Consider the following 18,969-nt stretch of genomic DNA (forward strand, 5'->3'; position numbering starts at 1 on the left):
ACTAAAATATTTTATTCAAAAAGACCGCGAGCTGTACCGGGTGCAAAGGTGCCCATCACACTTGCCGCGTTATCACGTTGGATAGCGATGGCCAACCTTTGCACCAGGTAAGAGCCCGCGCGAGCATCAGAGGTCCTCTCCCTAATCCTGTCTATTTTTTTAAATTATAATTATAAATCATCTCTTCGCTGATTTGACTAGATTTTGGGATATTCGATTAATTTCCATTATATTTAAGTAAATCTAATATATTATTTATTTTATAATATTTTCATCTTTCTGGCGTTCATTGCTAAATTATTTTCGATTTTTCGTACACTAACAACACTAGCGAACCCGTATTGATCGCACCGACCAATGATTCGCGACCAAAATAAAGGTCCATTGCAGTCATTCGCTGACGGGCGGAGTAGGTTCCGTCAAATCTTCCAAATATCACTTGACGTGAATCATTGTCAAATTATTAGATATTGGGCAAATAACAAATTTACAAAATGTATTCCTCATTGGTAAGTATAATAAATTCGACGTTATTATGTTATACCCTTAATAGATATGGCTCTTGTAGATACGCATTAAAAATTATGTGGCTTGTATCATCTTTCAGGCCCATATTTTAGGTTTTCTTGCTTATTTAGAAAATAAATAAAAATCCCTTTTATCCATAACAAATCTTCATATAATTTACACTTATTATAAATTTAATTACCAGTCTAATAAGCTTTCATTATGTGCTATTACAAAATTCCTGTAGTCAACATTATTTATTTACTACTGTGTCTACTTCTATTCATATACACATATGTTTTACACAGCGTATGAAGGCCGCAAAATGTCCTTCGGACGAGTTGGCCATTACCAACTGTGCCCTCATCAACAAAGAAGATTTTCCCAGTGATGTCAAGTGAGTTGTTGTAGTCTAAGCTAAGTACTCTACCTATCAGTTACAATAAATATAGGTGTAAATTCTGATATCATTGGTTTTTGAAACTTAAGAGGAAACTGATAACTGGACTGAACAATAACTGATGCAATAAAAAGAAATTAAAAATAACTGTAAAACCCAGAATGATTTATTTATTTTAAAATAGGATTCTTCCGTATTGTGTACTAAAGGTCAAAACCACATCTGAATTTATACTTGTACAAGGAGACAGGGACTGACAAAGATAGTGCTTAAGCAGGCTTGGTGAAGATAATGTGATCCAACAAAAAAAAACAGTTACGTAAAATATAAAATTATAACTGTTTATAATCTGGTCAATCAATTGTATCTCTAAAGCCATACAAGAGCCAGCTAGTCATCTCATGAAGCTTAGGTACTTAAATCTAAGTTGTGACACACTGGGGCACAATCAGCGACATACACACTGTCTTTTTTATACTAGTTTATCAATTTATCACCCCAAAATAAATAGGATAACTATAGTAACTATTGATTTGATCAGCCAGACCAAATTAGGAAAGCATGTATTGTAAAATAACTGGCTGACGGGACATGAAAGCAAAAATCTTAAAATCACTTAATTTTTAACCACATGCAAATATATTGTAAATTTTCAGACACATTGAAGTAACTACAGGGCCTTCACAGAGTTTCGTCTTCAGCACCCGCTTTTACAGTGGGGTTGAGAGTGGCACAGTGGGATTCTCAGCCCCTCAGAGAAAATGGGCAACACTCTCCATTGGCCAAGTATGACATTTCTTTATAATGCACTTTTCCAATATTCTAGTCTAGAGGTCAGCAGAACGCGGCACGCGAGCCATATACGGCTCCTTGCCCTTGGAGGTATGATTGCGGCTCTTCAAGTGCGAGTCGGACTCGCCCACTGAGGGTAGTATTTGTTCTTATAGCGGTAACAGAAATGCATCATCTGTGAAAATTTCAACTGTCTAGCTATCATGGTTTATGAGATACAGCCTGGTGACAGACAGACAGACGAACCGAGGAGTCTTAGTCATAGGGTCCCGTTTTTACCCTTTGGGTACGGAACCCTAAAAATCACACTTTGTATCTTTAGTCCACTAAAATATTATTAAACTCCAACTGGGTCTTCTCTAAAGTTTACCAACCCTTGCTTATAACGTCCCACCACTGGGCAGAGGTCTCCTTTCACAAGAGGTTCTGGGCTCTAGAACCCAGATAAGCCTAATGCAGAGGAGTGCAACATTTGGTGACTTCACCCACACACATTTGAATTTATGCAGATTCATGCAGGTTTCCTCACAAATAAATAAATAAATATTATAGGAATATTTTACACAGATGACCTACTCTCACAGTAAGCTCAATAAGGCTTGTGTTGTGGGTACTAGATTCATTATCTACATATATGTGACGTTTTCAACTAAAAGGTACCAGATTGTCGCTTGTCGATAAGGTTGATTTCGAATTGAAGCTACATATATGGAAATAGCACCTTATTGACAACCGACAATAAGTACCCTTTTGAAATAAAACTATGAAAACGGATTATATCGCGTATATTGAATTTATAATACATCCCGACGTTTCGGACCCTTTACAGCGTTCGTGGTCAACGGGTGACTGAGGAAAAATTACAAAGTGCAAAAATACCCACATACTAAAATAATGAACAATCATAGACTACAAACTTTAAGGCTGGTTGTACATGCAAAAACGGTTCATAAGGCTAGTTATACACTACAATTATTTTCAAGTAAAGATATATATTTATACGCGATAAAAAAAAAAACTGTCTGGTTCTTGCCAAGGAGAAGCGTTACATACCCAGAATGCTGCGCGAGGTCATTGAGATTAAGAAATATCCAAACTTTAATAGGGAAGATGGCTTTTCTCTACCACCAGCTTGGGATCCTGTAGTCCATCTGATAAAGGAGCAAGCGAGACATAGACTGTGAGACCTTAGTGTTGGATGATGCTGGACATTCTTAGTATAATATGTTTTGAAAAGATGTGTCCCGCCGAGTTTGTTGCCGGTCCCATATTGGGATACCCTCCTACAATTTAGGAGGGAATTAAATCTTCTCGGGTCCGTGGTGTAGGGTTGGAGCCGGCGTAGTTTTTATCGCGTATAAGTATATATCTTTACTTGAAAATAATTGTAGTGTGTAACTAGCCTTATGAACCGTTTTTGCATGTACAACCAGCCTTAAAGTTTGTAGTCTATGATTGTTCATTATTTTAGTATGTGGGTATTTTTGCACTTTGTAATTTTTCCTCAGTCACCCGTTGACCACGAACGCTGTAAAGGGTTCGAAACGTCGGGATGTATTATAAATTCAATATACGCGATATAATCCGTTTTCATAGTTTTATTTCATGAGTAACTATCGCGGTAACCGAAGACAATATTAAGTACCCTTTTGGTTGAAAATGGCACATATAATATATACTTAGTTATTTATAAATACTTAAATATATAGAAAACATCCATAACTCAGGGACGAATATTTGTGATAAACACACAAATAAATGCCCTTACCAGGAATAGAACCCGGGAGGCCAGGACCTCCTGCAAACTATGTAATCTAATTTCAAACTCCTTCCTTGATCCTTGTTTCGTACAATAAAGTTTTTTAACTAAAAAAAACAAACTATAGTATTACTTAACCTACTATTTTATCAGGAACAAAATTTTTGGATATTAAGATTGGTTTTAATTTTGATGTATCTTTTTACAGCCGATCGATGTCAAGCCATTCAAGCCCCAAAGTGCAGATTGCCTATGCAGTGTTACTTTAGAAGCTGACTTTATGTCTAAGAAAACGTAAGTATGGCTTATAATGTAAAAGTGCATTCTTTTGAAGTACTTTGGATTGAAATTTCTATTAAATTTATTGATTTTTGATTACTATTAATTTAATTTTTTTAGCATATACTGCCGGCTGTTCACTAATGGCGTTATTCACAAATGCGTTACTGGCCTGAATTAGCTATGAACAGTTTGTCTTTATATGCCATTTTGATTTAAATATGTAAAATATAATATAAGGGATAAAACATAATTTAACTAAATCAGGCCCGTAAAGTTTTATGAATAAGGGAGTAAGGAGTTAAATAAGGATGCATGCAATCTCTATGTAGATTGTAGAGGAGAGTAAAAAGTGAATTATTGCTATACCTATAATAATAATGTGTCATGTTTTGAATTTACTAAGGCAAAATGGTCAAAATGATCAATTATCGCTATTTCCCCTCAACAATAAAAGTGTGTGGTGGTTTTGATTATTATGCACACCTGGCCTTCTGCTGACCTTACAGTATCAACAACTCCACACACACACACACACACCCCATATCAATATTCCTGTTCCCCGTTATCAATCCACTAAAAAATGTATTGTGAGTGTTAGTTAGACATTTAGGATTTGGAATAAATTTTCATAATTAAGATAAGATAAGATAAAATTTATTTCATTGAAAAATATCCAAAAATAAAAACAATCGTAATAGGGGTCATCCATTAATTACATCACACGTTTAGGGGGGGGAGGGGGTCAAGAAAATGTGACATGTTGTGACAAGGGGGAGGGGGGAGTCACAAACTTTGTGACGTCACTTTAACTTATTTAAATAATTTTATTCGCTGTACGGTTAACAAGTTTTTGGATCGATACTCGGTTTTAATCGTTTAATTTTCTTTCCTAATCTGTTTTGAGTTATAAAATTACTAATACTTCTTTTTTTGTCAGAAATATTTTGATAAAATGTGCCATTTTCAACCAAACGGGTACTTATTGTCGGTTGTTAATAAGGCGCTATTTCCATAAAGCTTCAATTTGATATCAACCTTATCGACAATGTGGTACGTTTAGTTGAAAACGTCACAAATATTAATAATACTTAATTCGATTTGTCGATTTCCTTGAAAATATGTAACGTTATACCCGGGGGGGGGAGGGGTTTGCCAAATGTGACCAAGTGTGAAAAGGGGGGGGGGGGTAAAAAAACCTCGAAATTCGTGTGACGTAATTAATGGATGAACCCTTAACCGAAACCCTTAATATTGTCTTCGGTTACCGAAATAAAACGATGAAACGTCGGGATGTATTATAAATTCAATATACGCGATATAATCCGTTTCCATAGTTTTCTTTCATGAAAATAATATATTAGGCGAAGTTGGGGACGGGTGGCGAAGTTAGGTTATTTTAGGCTTTTTTATTTATTTATAACTTACACAGCTGTATTTAAACTTTATTATTTTAATATTTTATTTGGGCGATGTTATACACCATCGGTGAAGTTAGTTTTCCTATGGTAGATAGTTTTGCCAACTCTCAATGAATTGCAACATTCATAATGGGGTTTGATTATGGTATATATTTCAGCGTATCAACGGAGCCGTACGACTCGGAGCAGATGGCGCGCGACTTCTTGATTCAGTTCGGCAACCAGATGTTCACCGTCGGCCAGCAGCTCGCTTTCTCCTTCCAGGATAAGAAGGTGCTGTCGCTGACTGTCAAAAACTTGGAAGGTAATATTCTTTATAGTTTGACTGTTTCAGACAAACCTTTTGCATCTAGGTACCTTGTCAGAAAATGCCTTTCTTTCCATCCCTCGGCAACAATATACTACAGAAAGTGAATAATTGATAATATTTTAGCTGTTGACGCGCAAGCCATGGCGCAGGGCTCTAAGGTGGTGCCGCGGCGCGTGCGCCTGGGCCGGCTGCTGCCCGACGCCTGCATACAGTTCGACAAGGCCGAGAACTCCTCGCTCAACCTCGTCGGGAAGGCCAAGGGGTGAGCTTTTACAGCGGCCGTATACATACGGAATTTTTATTCGGTTTCCGTACGGAAAAATATGTGTGAACGGGACGTCGCTACACACATTCATAGTAGAATAGAATAGAATATCATTTATTTCAGTATAAGTACACAGTTATACAATACATACAGAGAAAGAAAGAGAAAAAAAGACTTATAACCAACTTGTACACTGTATATAATTATACTGAAAAAGGTGAACACTCAGCATAGTGCTGTCTCGCTTGCACATGTCATTCCGTGCGGAAACCATTCATTCAAACCAAGTTTAATACGACTAGTGAAAAATGTAATTATTAGCATCATACAAGTTGTGTGGAACCTAATTGTGCCGTTTCACAAGAGCCACAGCATTTAAATAAAAGTAAGACATGGTCATACAATCTAAGAAAAAGGAAATATTACTAAAAAGTAATATTTAGGTCATTCCTTTTTAATATGGTAACTACAAGTTCAAATTACACAGGTACATACACTTTATGAATGAAATTTATTCAAAAGGTACGTATGCACTTTTGCAGCTCGCTGTACATTTATCTCCGTTAGTAACTAAAACGTACGGCGAGTTACCGATGTCTACAAACATGTATTTCGTCCTGCGTATGACATGCACTGTTAAACCGTAAAAACATTAAGTTCGTATATCTCTGCAGAAAACAACCACGACAGTCTATTATCAACCCGGACTGGGACTTCGGCAAGATGGGCATCGGCGGTCTGGACAACGAGTTCAACGCCATCTTCCGGCGAGCGTTCGCTTCTCGCGTCTTCCCTCCCGAGCTCGTCGAGCAGTTAGGTGAGATAGCTTCAACGTGTCTGCACATCACACACGGATGTTAAGCAGTCTCCGTAGCCTATGTACGCCTGCAACTCCAGAGGAGTAACATGCGCGGGACCGACCCTAACACCGCACCCTCGTTAAGCTCTGACAACCTTACTCACCGGCCGGAACACAATAGTATGAGTCGGGTCTAGTGTTATTTGACTGCGGTTTTCTGTAAGGTGGAGGTACTTCTCCAGTTGGGCTCTGCTCTAGATCTGGAATATGACATCCGCTGTGCTGTGCCCTACCACACAAAGCGAGATGACATTCAAGGTTCATACCTCTCTTTTGGACGTAGTTTAACGACATACCCGGGTCCCATGTTAATCAATCTGGTCAAAAGAGTAGAGGGGCTTAAGCAATTGCAGTGCAGGGGAGTAGTGTGTTTTTTGACACATAGGTACATGATACTTACGTTAGATTAGCCATTCCTTTCTGTACACAGGCTGCAAACACGTGAAGGGTATCCTGCTGTACGGGCCGCCCGGAACCGGTAAAACTCTGATGGCGCGTCAGATCGGCCAGATGCTGAACGCGCGCGAACCGAAGATCGTCAACGGCCCTCAGATCTTGGACAAGTACGTGGGTGAGAGCGAAGCCAACATTCGACGGTTGTTCGCTGATGCCGAAGAAGAAGAAAAGAGGGTAAGATTGATACGAACATATGTGGCTTTCCATCAGAGAAGGGTCCTTAAGCTTCATGTGCAATAAGGACCTTTTTATCACAATTTCTGATGGAATGGTCCTATTTTTTTTATACTACGTCGGTGGCAAACAAGCATACGGCCCGCCTGATGTTAAGCAGTGTCCGTAGCCTATGTGTGCCTGCAACTCCAGAGGAGTTACATGCGCGTTGCCGACCCTAACACTCCTCTCCCTCGTTGAGCTCTGGCAACCTCACTGACCGGCAGGAACACAACACTATGAGTAGGGTCTAGTGTTATTTGGCTGCGGTTTTCTGTAAGGTGGAGGTCCTAATTGGATATGAAACATAACTGTCCCGTTAGCCAGGAAACTAATATAGTATCAATAGTATAGTAGTATTGTAACTGGCCCAATATAAAAGGACTTGTTACTATCATAATAAAACATATTTGTGGTGTTACATCCCTAATGCGTTTTTAATGCCTTTAGGCTTGGAACGCCACATTTGGAGATTTTAAATACCATAAAAAGTGACTCAGGAGAACGTAACCATGGCAATGAGTGAGAAGAGAAAGTTGATTCACCAGGTTAGGAAGCTCACAGTGATCAAATCGGTAAACTATGAGTAACACTAATGAATCTAGAACATCGGATTAACTTTATTTTATTACCGTGCACGCTCTCGCAAATAGTTGTACTAAACGAAGACAACTTTTATTTGCAGGGCCGTGTTGCATCAAACATCAAACATTTATTCAGCAAATAGGCCACAGGGGCACTTTTACATGTCAATTTTTACAAACAATAAAATTAATCCAAAATTACAAGAAAACAATTTCATAAATATAAATGTTAAATTACGCAAGAAAAAAAAAACTAATAAAAACTATAAACAGAAGTACTAAAATTGTTTAGAGATGTAAAAGTCTCTAGGTGTCAGAGATAAAATGTATATAATAATAAAAAAGATCATCAAATTATCCAGAGATGTAAAGGGTCTCCAAGACTTGGATTGCATAATAAACTACAACTAATATTACAAGCGGAACTCCTTTTCTAATTTAACTTATTAGAAAAGGAGTTCCGCTTGTAATATTACAAGTGTGTTTAAAACACCTCGCGCGTCGAATTATCGTCGAATGTTGGTCCCTATGACAGTTCATTTTTATATGGAGTAGCTGTCACGTAAAATGTTTGTAGACCTTTTTGGAAGTTTAGCACATTAATTTATTTAGAAATGTAAGGTTGCAGTAAGTAATAAAAATATGGCATAACATATTTCCTTTTTATGTGCACATAATTAATGTCATAATTATTGTCTATGATCTCAGTTGGTCCTTAAATCAATGAAATTGAATTGAAATTAACGGGTTTAACGCGATTAAATTTCATTATTTTACCTTTTTTCCGACGTTTCAGCTAGGTTGCACTAGCTGTGGTCACGGAAGATTGACGTCCCAGCAAAATGTCAATAAAGGTTATTGTAAAATAAGAAAGGTTTACCAGTTACCGAAAAAATCTTTGGTATTTTTAACTCTTGTCCCATTCCCTTTGACTTGATCCAATGTTAAGGGGCCCACTGACTATCAGTCCGCCGGACGATATCGGTCTATCAGTTGTTCGGAACTGTCAAATTTTTGTTCTAACTGACAGGCCGATATCGTCCGGCGGACTGATAGTCAGTGGACCCCTTAAGATTTTTGTTGTACAGTCGAGTTCATAAATATGTAAACATTTCTTCACCTATTGCACAATAGGTGAAAAAAAGAGTACATAATCATGAACTGGAATGTATACAATAATCGTGTTATTTTCAGGCTGGTCCTAACAGCGGTCTGCACATCATCATATTCGACGAGATCGACGCCATCTGCAAGGCGCGAGGCTCCGTCGGGGGCAACACGGGCGTCCACGACACTGTCGTCAACCAGCTGCTGTCAAAGATCGATGGTGAGGACTACTTTACAAGAAGATCACAAGTTTTAGGAGCTAAAGAGTAAAAAAATGTAATTCTACCAAAATATACGTTCCACTTTCTATTGGCTCCGTGCATAACTGTCGCGCCGCCCTAGTAGATGTGGGACATACCTATTGTTTATATGACAGTTGGTAGTCGTAGAATATTATGACGATGTCGTCCCACGAAAGTTCATATTTTCACCACGTCGTGCGTTGGCGTCGCTTGTATTTCATACTCATAGCCATGAGTCTCACTCAGAGCCATAGTATGAACCAACGTAACTCAACAAAGAACTAAGACTACTTCTCATAAAATAAAAAATGGCGAACGTAATTACTATTACAAAGTTTCGTGCCATCAACCCTAAGTAGGAAGAAAGAGATGTTTGAGTAAAAATCTAAGATTTTATTGCCATTTCATTTTCTACCTAAAATCAAGTTATTAAAGTACAAACATTCAGCTTGGTTAGCTCCTTAAAACACTATTAGCATAATATGCCAAATCACACTAAACTCAATTCCCAATATCATAAAGCCCCAATTCGCAGGCGTGGACCAACTCAACAACATCCTCGTCATCGGCATGACGAATCGTCGCGACATGATCGACGAGGCGCTGATGCGACCGGGCCGTCTAGAGGTCCAGATGGAAATCGGTCTGCCGGACGAGAAGGGCCGAGTCCAAATCCTTAATATTCACACTAAGCGTATGAAAGAATATAAGAAGTTGGCGGAGGACTTTGATTCGAAGGTTTGTAGACGCTATTCCTATCTGTGATGTGGCCACTGTCTCAAGACTCAGATGGAAATCTGTCTGCCGGACGAGAAGGGCAGGGTCCAGCGGACTAAGCACGGTCGGATTTTTATCGCCTGTCACTATGCCTGTCACTTTCGCAGTTACATACTTGTTAGAAGGTGACAGGCATAGTGACAGGCAATAAAAATGCGACCGTGCTTAGCCCGCAGATCCTTAATATTCACACTAAGCGTATGAGAGAATATAAGAAGTTGGCAGAGGACTTGGATTCGAAGGTTTGTAGACACTATTCCTGTCTGTGAAGTGGCCGTCGTCTCGAGGTCCAGATGGAAATCGGTCTGCCGGACGAGACGAGCCGTCCAGATCTTTAACCCTTTATAAGGCATAAGGGTGTCAAAAATTATGCAAAATTGAACTTCATCTCATAATCTGTGGAAAAAATATTAACTATTAAAACCGGAATCAAAGATCCAGATACAAAAAACATGCCTTATCCACAAACGTCAGATATCGTAGATTTATTCAGCGCTACACAGAAGTAGAAAGTTTTTCACCCCTAACATTTTAAAAGCCTTTGTAAAAGCAGAGGGAATACACAATGATTATAAACTTTATTTCAAAGTGATGGGGTTCAACACTGATTTAACTTTCACGATTTTTACTCATTATTATTCACAACGACGGGAAAATAAATCAATTTCGCGTATTTTATTGAACCAATGGCAAGAAAATAACCCGAACGAGAGGCTCCATCACTTGTAGCTCATCTAATTCTGTGCTCATATTTCCGTGTATTGAACAGGAGTTGGCAGCGCTCACGAAGAACTTCTCCGGAGCCGAGCTGGAGGGCCTGGTGCGCGCCGCGCAGTCCACGGCCATGAACCGGCTCATCAAGGCCTCCAGCAAGGTGGAGGTGGACCCGGAGGCCATGGAGAAGCTGAGGGTGGAAAGGGCCGACTTTATGCACGCCTTGGAGAATGATATCAAACCGGTACTTTCTTTTATGCAAATTTAATTGTTATTTTTTTTTTCATAATCATTTATTCGTTGTAACCATGGTATTACAAGATGTTCTTATACTTAGTCAGTACAGACATGGACCCTCCTAGGGTGTAGCAAAATTTTAAAACTATAATTAATCTTAATCAAAGTTACACATGAACATAAATAAAGATAAAATATAATACAGCACACATACAATTTATTTTAGTGCGTTTGTAAAAAAAATTGGTTCAAGCTTTTATTGTCGAATTACTTTTCTTTAGGCAATCACCGAGACTACTCTAACGACCCCAAATAATAAAAAGTTGCGTTATTTTATTACAAAGTTCTTGCTGTGCTACCTTCATATCATACCAGCTCGCTGCACACTATTGAATTATCATCAAAGCATCACTCAAAAACTGTGTTACGGCAGGCCTTTGGTACGGCGGCAGAAGCCTTAGAGCACTTCCTGGCGCGCGGCATCATCAACTGGGGCGCTCCCATCTCGGCGCTGTTCGAGGACGGCCAGCTCTACATACAGCAGGCGCGCGCCACTGAAGCCAGCGGTGAGTTTACATCATCAACTGGGGCGCTCCCATCTCGGCGCTGTTCGAGGACGGCCAGCTCTACATACAGCAGGCGCGCGCCACTGAAGCCAGCGGTGAGTTTACATCATCAACTGGGGCGCTCCCATCTCGGCGCTGTTCGAGGACGGCCAGCTCTACATACAGCAGGCGCGCGCCACTGAAGCCAGCGGTGAGTTTACATCATCAACTGGGGCGCTCCCATCTCGGCGCTGTTCGAGGACGGCCAGCTCTACATACAGCAGGCGCGCGCCACTGAAGCCAGCGGTGAGTTTACATCATCAACTGGGGCGCTCCCATCTCGGCGCTGTTCGAGGACGGCCAGCTCTACATACAGCAGGCGCGCGCCACTGAAGCTAGCGGTGAGTTTACATCATCAACTGGGGCGCTCCCATCTCGGCGCTGTTCGAGGACGGCCAGCTCTACATACAGCAGGCGCGCGCCACTGAAGCTAGCGGTGAATTTACATCATCAACTGGGGCGCTCCCATCTCGGCGCTGTTCGAGGACGGCCAGCTCTACATACAGCAGGCGCGCGCCACTGAAGCCAGCGGTGAGTTTACATCATCAACTGGGGCGCTCCCATCTCGGCGCTGTTCGAGGACGGCCAGCTCTACATACAGCAGGCGCGCGCCACTGAAGCCAGCGGTGAGTTTACATCATCAACTGGGGCGCTCCCATCTCGGCGCTGTTCGAGGACGGCCAGCTCTACATACAGCAGGCGCGCGCCACTGAAGCCAGCGGTGAGTTTACATCATCAACTGGGGCGCTCCCATCTCGGCGCTGTTCGAGGACGGCCAGCTCTACATACAGCAGGCGCGCGCCACTGAAGCCAGCGGTGAGTTTACATCATCAACTGGGGCGCTCCCATATGGGCGCTGTTCGAGGACGGCCAGCTCTACATACAGCAGGCGCGCGCCACTGAAGCCAGCGGTGAGTTTACATCATCAACTGGGGCGCTCCCATATGGGCGCTGTTCGAGGACGGCCAGTTCTACATACAGCAGGCGCGCGCCACTGAAGCTAGCGGTGAGTTTACATCATCAACTGGGGCGCTCCCATCTCGGCGCTGTTCGAGGACGGCCAGCTCTACATACAGCAGGCGCGCGCCACTGAAGCCAGCGGTGAGTTTACATCGTCAACTGGTATCAGTCGATCAGGTTTGTTTTGAGGATCAAATGTCTGTATGGGACCCGTTGCCTTAAACAATACAAAAGTCACAAATGATGGTCAGAGTCTGGCACCCGCACTTTACTGACGAAACGCTCCTAACAAAATGGCAATACATCGTGACGTCGCTATTGCTTAGAAGCCGTTTCGATGTATGGAATACAAGGAAATTGCGATTTTGTCGGTGAAATGTTGCGTTTTATTGTATATTGTTGCTTATAGTATTATTTTTAATAAAATGTAAGAAATCAAATGGTACCATTATTTTTTTCCTTTTTGGATAAAAAAAAAACTAAAATTTTGAATCTTTGAGGTCATTTCTTTTTTATTCCCATATTTTTTTGTGATAAATTGCTCATTTTCTATCTATTTAACTAGATTTAGTTACAATATTCAACATGTGTCAACAACCTTATTGTTCAGGCGCACTCGGTTCCAGAATGATCCGAATGGTCATTAATTCTTCGACCGCCAAACACGGGCACAGACGCGCGCGGTTCCATTAAGAGTCCGCAGCAAGTTCGGCCGAATTTCACCTTCCCATACAAACGGAGTTTCGTTCTCATTTTAAAACTACGTGTGGAATTGTAATGAAACTTTGCACATACAATAACATAAGGAATATCTTGGTCTGTAATTAGTTTATATAGCTCCAGTTGATAAAACAAACGAAATAGAGCAAAAACAAGTTTTGTATGAAAAACTTAATTTCGCTGTATTTTTTTAACTATTGTATCTGAAGACTAATTACATCCTATTGTAAGTTCAAAGACCTTATCCTATTGTAAGTTCAAAGTTTCAGAGCAAACTAGCAACGCGTTTTAAAATGAGAGCGTAACTACGTTTGTATGGAGAACCGAGCTTGCCGGGGACCCTTAACGTTAACGATGGCGCGTTACGGCGTTCAAAGAGTTAGAGACAGTATAGCGAGCAAGAAAGAGAATGTGTCATGCGTAAGGGAGGCACAATATGGTTCGTTATCTTCCACTCTTAAGCATCGGTTTTGTTAGACAGTGAAAATTCTGTAAATAGATATTTTATTATTTATTCTGTGGTGGTAATACTGCCTTTGTAAATATCACGCACCGGAAATAGGCAGGGCATTTTCACTTTAACTTGTACCTTAACCCTTTTCCAGGCTGCACCAATCTACAGGGTTTTCCCAAAAATGCATATATATTACAATTAATTGAGCTTCATTCATTCAATGATTCATTTAAAAACAGGCCACATTGCCCGAAAGTCCAATCCGATTGCTAGGGTTGAAAATCTTTTGGCGCGTATGTGGTCGATAAATCGTACTATTCCTACAAAAGGGTTAAAGTGCGACTTAGGGTCGGTACAGACGGACTGGAAGTCTGCAACCCGAAAGCAACTTGTAACTGGACGCCGACATTGCAGGCAGTCCGTCTGTATCGGCCCTCACTTACGGTCAGTTTTGTGACCTAACCGGTCGTTAATGGTACACAGTTAAGTGAGAACGCCCTATTAAATTATGATGACCCCAACAGGTACTCTGTATGTCTAAACTATGGACTAATTTCAGGTCTAGTATCAGTACTGCTAGAAGGCCCGCCCAACAGCGGTAAGACCGCGCTGGCGGCGCAACTGGCCAAGATGTCCGACTTCCCGTTCGTGAAGGTGTGCTCGCCCGAGGACATGGTCGGCTTCACGGAGACCGCCAAGTGTCTGCAGATCAGGAAGGTAAGATATACCAAAAGCTTGTTCAGTTTAGACGGAAAGAGCACAAGAAAAGTCATACAAAATCCTGGCGTGCTTATTTTAATGTGCCGACAGCTAAGTATTGTATGAATTTTCTCAAATGATTTTTAAAGCTCAGACCCTAATCAGTTAAACAAAAGCCATTGTTTCTTTTATGCGAGCGGTCAGCTCCCGTGTTAGCCACGTGGCAAAGCAACAATGTCCTTTAAAAAACAACTGTATCGTGACAGTATTAAGGTTCAAATCTACGTCCCACCGAAATAATGAAATATACAGCGACGTTCGATGCTTCTTGTGTTAACACGACCTAAATGCACACTAGTTGGGGTCGGCTGGTCCGACTACAAGCGCCTAAGTGTACCAAAAAAGACAAACGTTCGAAATAGAAATACCTTCACTTGCGATATTAGTAGGGTAAGGGACTAACAAATTGTTCCTTTCCCAAGTACTTCGACGACGCCTACCGTTCCACTCTATCGTGCATCCTGGTGGACAACATCGAGCGTCTGCTGGACTACGGCCCCATCGGGCCGCGCTACTCCAACCTGACCCTTCAGGCGTTGCTCGTGCTGCTGAAGAAGCAGCCGCCCAAGGGCAGGAAGCTGCTCATCCTTTGCACCAGCAGCCGCAGGTGAGACGACGTATCCTGGTAGACAACATCGAGCGCTAACTCAATTTTTTTTACAAATTATTGATCATTCAGGTTTAGTTTCGGTGGAGCTAATGGTTTTTGAACCCTCTAAACACTTATCTTTATTCTAGACGTATATTGCCCGTTATCTACGATAGTATGAAATTTTATTCCACTATATTGGAATAGGACATTTTTAGCTGGGTCTCCTTATGAAAGTACCATTAATTCCTGGGGGAAAGCAGGAATGTCTCTCTCTCTTCCTCTTACGTCACACAAGCAGCTAAACGGAAACTCTTTTCGATTCCTATGTTGAACGATTAAAAACTTTAATTAACTGGAATCTCACAATAAAGCCACGCTAAGACTAGGGACAATTGTCTCACGACGGCCACGACACGTGTCGCCAGCGACGTCGGGCGAGGGGCCGCGACGTTGCCGGACTTCGCTCGACGTGTAGGGCGACATTGCGCGCCTTACATGTCGAGCGAAGTCCGGCAACGTCGCTTGGTAAATATAATATTGATAATGGCCAAAGGCCAGATGGTCTTACATTGGTTCCTTGGCAGAAGGGTCGGTGCCTCTTATGGGACGCAACGTGTGTTAGCACCTTTGCCCTGTCCCATCTGAGTCACACCATCGGTGCTGCTGGTTCAGCTGCGGAGTATGCGGCTAAACAGAAGCATACGAAGTACTCTGCCTTGGAACCAATGTATGATTTTATACCAGTTGCGGTGGAGACTGCAGGACCTTGGGGTGCGGAGGCTAAGGAGTTTGTGTGGGAATTGGGTCGGCGACTGAGAGATAGGGGTTGCGATCCTCGCTCCGGATCGTACCTGGTCCAACAGATCTCCTTGGCAATTCAACGGGGCAACGCTGCCAGTGTCATGGGGACGATTGGGCCGGCTACGGTCCGGGGTGGCACCATAGCCTAAATAGTTTAATTTAGTGGTTAAGCTAGACAAAGCCTGTTGCGGATTACATCATTTGTAAGTCGATGACGAAGCCTGTTGCTGATTTGCTTTTGTGTCCACTTGACGAAGCCTGCGTTGCCGATCACGATTTATGCATGGATGTTATTTACTGTTTTATTTATTGTGACGTGAAAATAAATGCTTGTTTTATATTGATAATACAATTGCATAAGTAAAATTGACACAATTGCATAAGGGCTACTATTAGGACTCGAATATACACATATGTATTTTGTTTCATTATGAACACTTGTTTTTAGACAAGTCCTAGAGGACATGGAGGTGACGTCCGCGTTCACGGGCGTGCTGCACGTGCCCAACCTGTCGCAGCCCGAGCACGTCATGTCCGTGCTCGAGGAGAGCGACGTCTTCTCCAAGCGCGACCTGCAGAAGATTCAGCACGACCTGCGCGGGGCCAAGTATGTTACATTACCAAACGTTCACGGGCGTGCTGCACGTGCCCAACCTGTCGCAGCCCGAGCACGTCATGTCTGTGCTCGAGGAGAGCGACGTCTTCTCCAAGCGCAACCTGCAGAAGATTCAGCACGACCTGCGCGGGGCCAAGTATGTTACATTACCAAACGTTCACGGGCGTGCTGCACGTGCCCAACCTGTCGCAGCCCGAGCACGTCATGTCTGTGCTCGAGGAGAGCGACGTCTTCTCCAAGCGCGACCTGCAGAAGATACAGAACGACCTGCGCGGGGCCAAGTATGTTACATTACCAAACGTTCACGGGCGTGCTGCACGTGCCCAACCTGTCGCAGCCCGAGCACGTCATGTCCGTGCTCGAGGAGAGCGACGTCTTCTCCAAGCGCAACCTGCAGAAGATTCAGCACGACCTGCGCGGGGCCAAGTATGTTACATTACCAAACGTTCACGGGCGTGCTGCACGTGCCCAACCTGTCGCAGCCCGAGCACGTCATGTCCGTGCTCGAGGAGAGCGACGTCTTCTCCAAGCGCGACCTGCAGAAGATTCAGCACGACCTGCGCGGGGCCAAGTATGTTACATTACCAAACGTTCACGGGCGTGCTGCACGTGCCCAACCTGTCGCAGCCCGAGCACGTCATGTCCGTGCTCGAGGAGAGCGACGTCTTCTCCAAGCGCGACCTGCAGAAGATTCAGAACGACCTGCGCGGGGCCAAGTATGTTACATTACCAAACGTTCACGGGCGTGCTGCACGTGCCCAACCTGTCGCAGCCCGAGCACGTCATGTCCGTGCTCGAGGAGAGCGACGTCTTCTCCAAGCGCGACCTGCAGAAGATTCAGCACGACCTGCGCGGGGCCAAGTATGTTACATTACCAAACGTTCACGGGCGTGCTGCACGTGCCCAACTTGTCGCAGCCCGAGCACGTCATGTCCGTGCTCGAGGAGAGCGACGTCTTCTCCAAGCGCGACCTGCAGAAGATTCAGAACGACCTGCGCGGGGCCAAGTATGTTACATTACCAAACGTTCACGGGCGTGCTGCACGTGCCCAACCTGTCGCAGCCCGAGCACGTCATGTCCGTGCTCGAGGAGAGCGACGTCTTCTCCAAGCGCGACCTGCAGAAGATTCAGCACGACCTGCGCGGGGCCAAGTATGTTACATTACCAAACGTTCACGGGCGTGCTGCACGTGCCCAACCTGTCGCAGCCCGAGCACGTCATGTCCGTGCTCGAGGAGAGCGACGTCTTCTCCAAGCGCGACCTGCAGAAGATTCAGCACGACCTGCGCGGGGCCAAGTATGTTACATTACCAAACGTTCACGGGCGTGCTGCACGTGCCCAACCTGTCGCAGCCCGAGCACGTCATGTCCGTGCTCGAGGAGAGCGACGTCTTCTCCAAGCGCAACCTGCAGAAGATTCAGCACGACCTGCGCGGGGCCAAGTATGTTACATTACCAAACGTTCACGGGCGTGCTGCACGTGCCCAACCTGTCGCAGCCCGAGCACGTCATGTCTGTGCTCGAGGAGAGCGACGTCTTCTCCAAGCGCAACCTGCAGAAGATTCAGCACGACCTGCGCGGGGCCAAGTATGTTACATTACCAAACGTTCACGGGCGTGCTGCACGTGCCCAACCTGTCGCAGCCCGAGCACGTCATGTCCGTGCTCGAGGAGAGCTACGTCTTCTCCAAGCGCGACCTGCAGAAGATTCAGCACGACCTGCGCGGGGCCAAGTATGTTGCTGTATTTCCTATCATTCGCCATACAACGAAAAGAAAGGCTTGAAAAATTGCATTTTCAGTATCCGTACGCTCCATTGGATTGCAGTCTCTGTCGTATGTGCTTCTCTAGGTCGCGCAAGGTAGGCTATATTATTAGTAACCGAACATAATACACTTGCACGTAAAAAAATATGCTTTATTCAAAATGCTTCATGAATTCTATGACAACAAGCTGGTAATTTAGGTAAGTAAACAAATTATATTTTAATGGTTCTTTGACATTGAAATATACAGGACATAAGATTTCATTGTTAAAGGTGGTATCAACGGCTACAGCCGTCAATGACGTATAAAAAGAAGTTGACGAAACCTAAAGACCGAGAGGACTCCAAGTATGTAAAATACTTGCTTGTCAATGAAGCTATTCGTATATAGCCACAAAAGTAATATTTTATACTTTCCACAGGATCTTCATCGGAATCAAGAAGCTGCTAGCGCTAATAGACATGGTGAAACAGACGGAAGAGGAGAACAGAGTGTTCAAGTTCCTCACAAAGATGCAAGAGGAAGGCGGACTCGACCTGGGCACGACTATACAATAAGGATCATCGCAACCTTAGGGACTGCACTCGCATACCACGCGCACCTCACCCGACCTCACGCACTCCAGGCCGAACTCCAAGTCCACCGAGTGCACGCCATGTACATCCGACCTTAGAAGCTACGAGATAGACTACGACGAAATAAGCGAATGTTCCGAGATAGCAGAGTCCAGGAAGAAGGGCCGCTCGCCCAAAGGCAACGAACTCTCCCCCGCCAAA

General features: G+C 43.3%; 1 protein-coding gene across 1 annotated transcript; it reads left to right on the top strand.

Annotated features, from left to right (window-relative positions):
• Nucleotides 1-350: 350 nt before the first annotated feature.
• LOC134743152 (vesicle-fusing ATPase 1-like) lies at nucleotides 351-18,964 on the top strand. The gene is made up of 16 exons (XM_063676495.1): nucleotides 351-509; nucleotides 816-904; nucleotides 1,564-1,693; nucleotides 3,667-3,752; nucleotides 5,317-5,462; nucleotides 5,592-5,730; nucleotides 6,408-6,550; nucleotides 7,023-7,222; nucleotides 9,040-9,172; nucleotides 9,730-9,932; nucleotides 10,741-10,929; nucleotides 11,356-11,488; nucleotides 14,221-14,378; nucleotides 14,843-15,027; nucleotides 16,262-16,420; nucleotides 18,615-18,964. Exons 1-16 carry the CDS (start codon nucleotides 495-497, stop codon nucleotides 18,748-18,750), a joined length of 2,244 nt encoding a protein of 747 aa, XP_063532565.1. The 5' UTR covers nucleotides 351-494; the 3' UTR covers nucleotides 18,751-18,964.
• Nucleotides 18,965-18,969: the final 5 nt, after the last annotated feature.

The sequence above is a fragment of the Cydia strobilella genome, chromosome 7, assembly GCF_947568885.1.
Source record: "Cydia strobilella chromosome 7, ilCydStro3.1, whole genome shotgun sequence".
Classification (NCBI taxonomy): domain Eukaryota; kingdom Metazoa; phylum Arthropoda; class Insecta; order Lepidoptera; family Tortricidae; genus Cydia; species Cydia strobilella.

What these genes read in the sequence shown, in the direction of transcription:
- LOC134743152 (XM_063676495.1), top strand. An exon ending in CAACACTCTCCATTGGCCAA is followed by an intron (nt 1,694 to 3,666) that starts GTATGACATTTC and finishes ATCTTTTTACAG; the next exon opens with CCGATCGATGTCAAGCCATT. An exon ending in GACTGTCAAAAACTTGGAAG is followed by an intron (nt 5,463 to 5,591) that starts GTAATATTCTTT and finishes ATAATATTTTAG; the next exon opens with CTGTTGACGCGCAAGCCATG.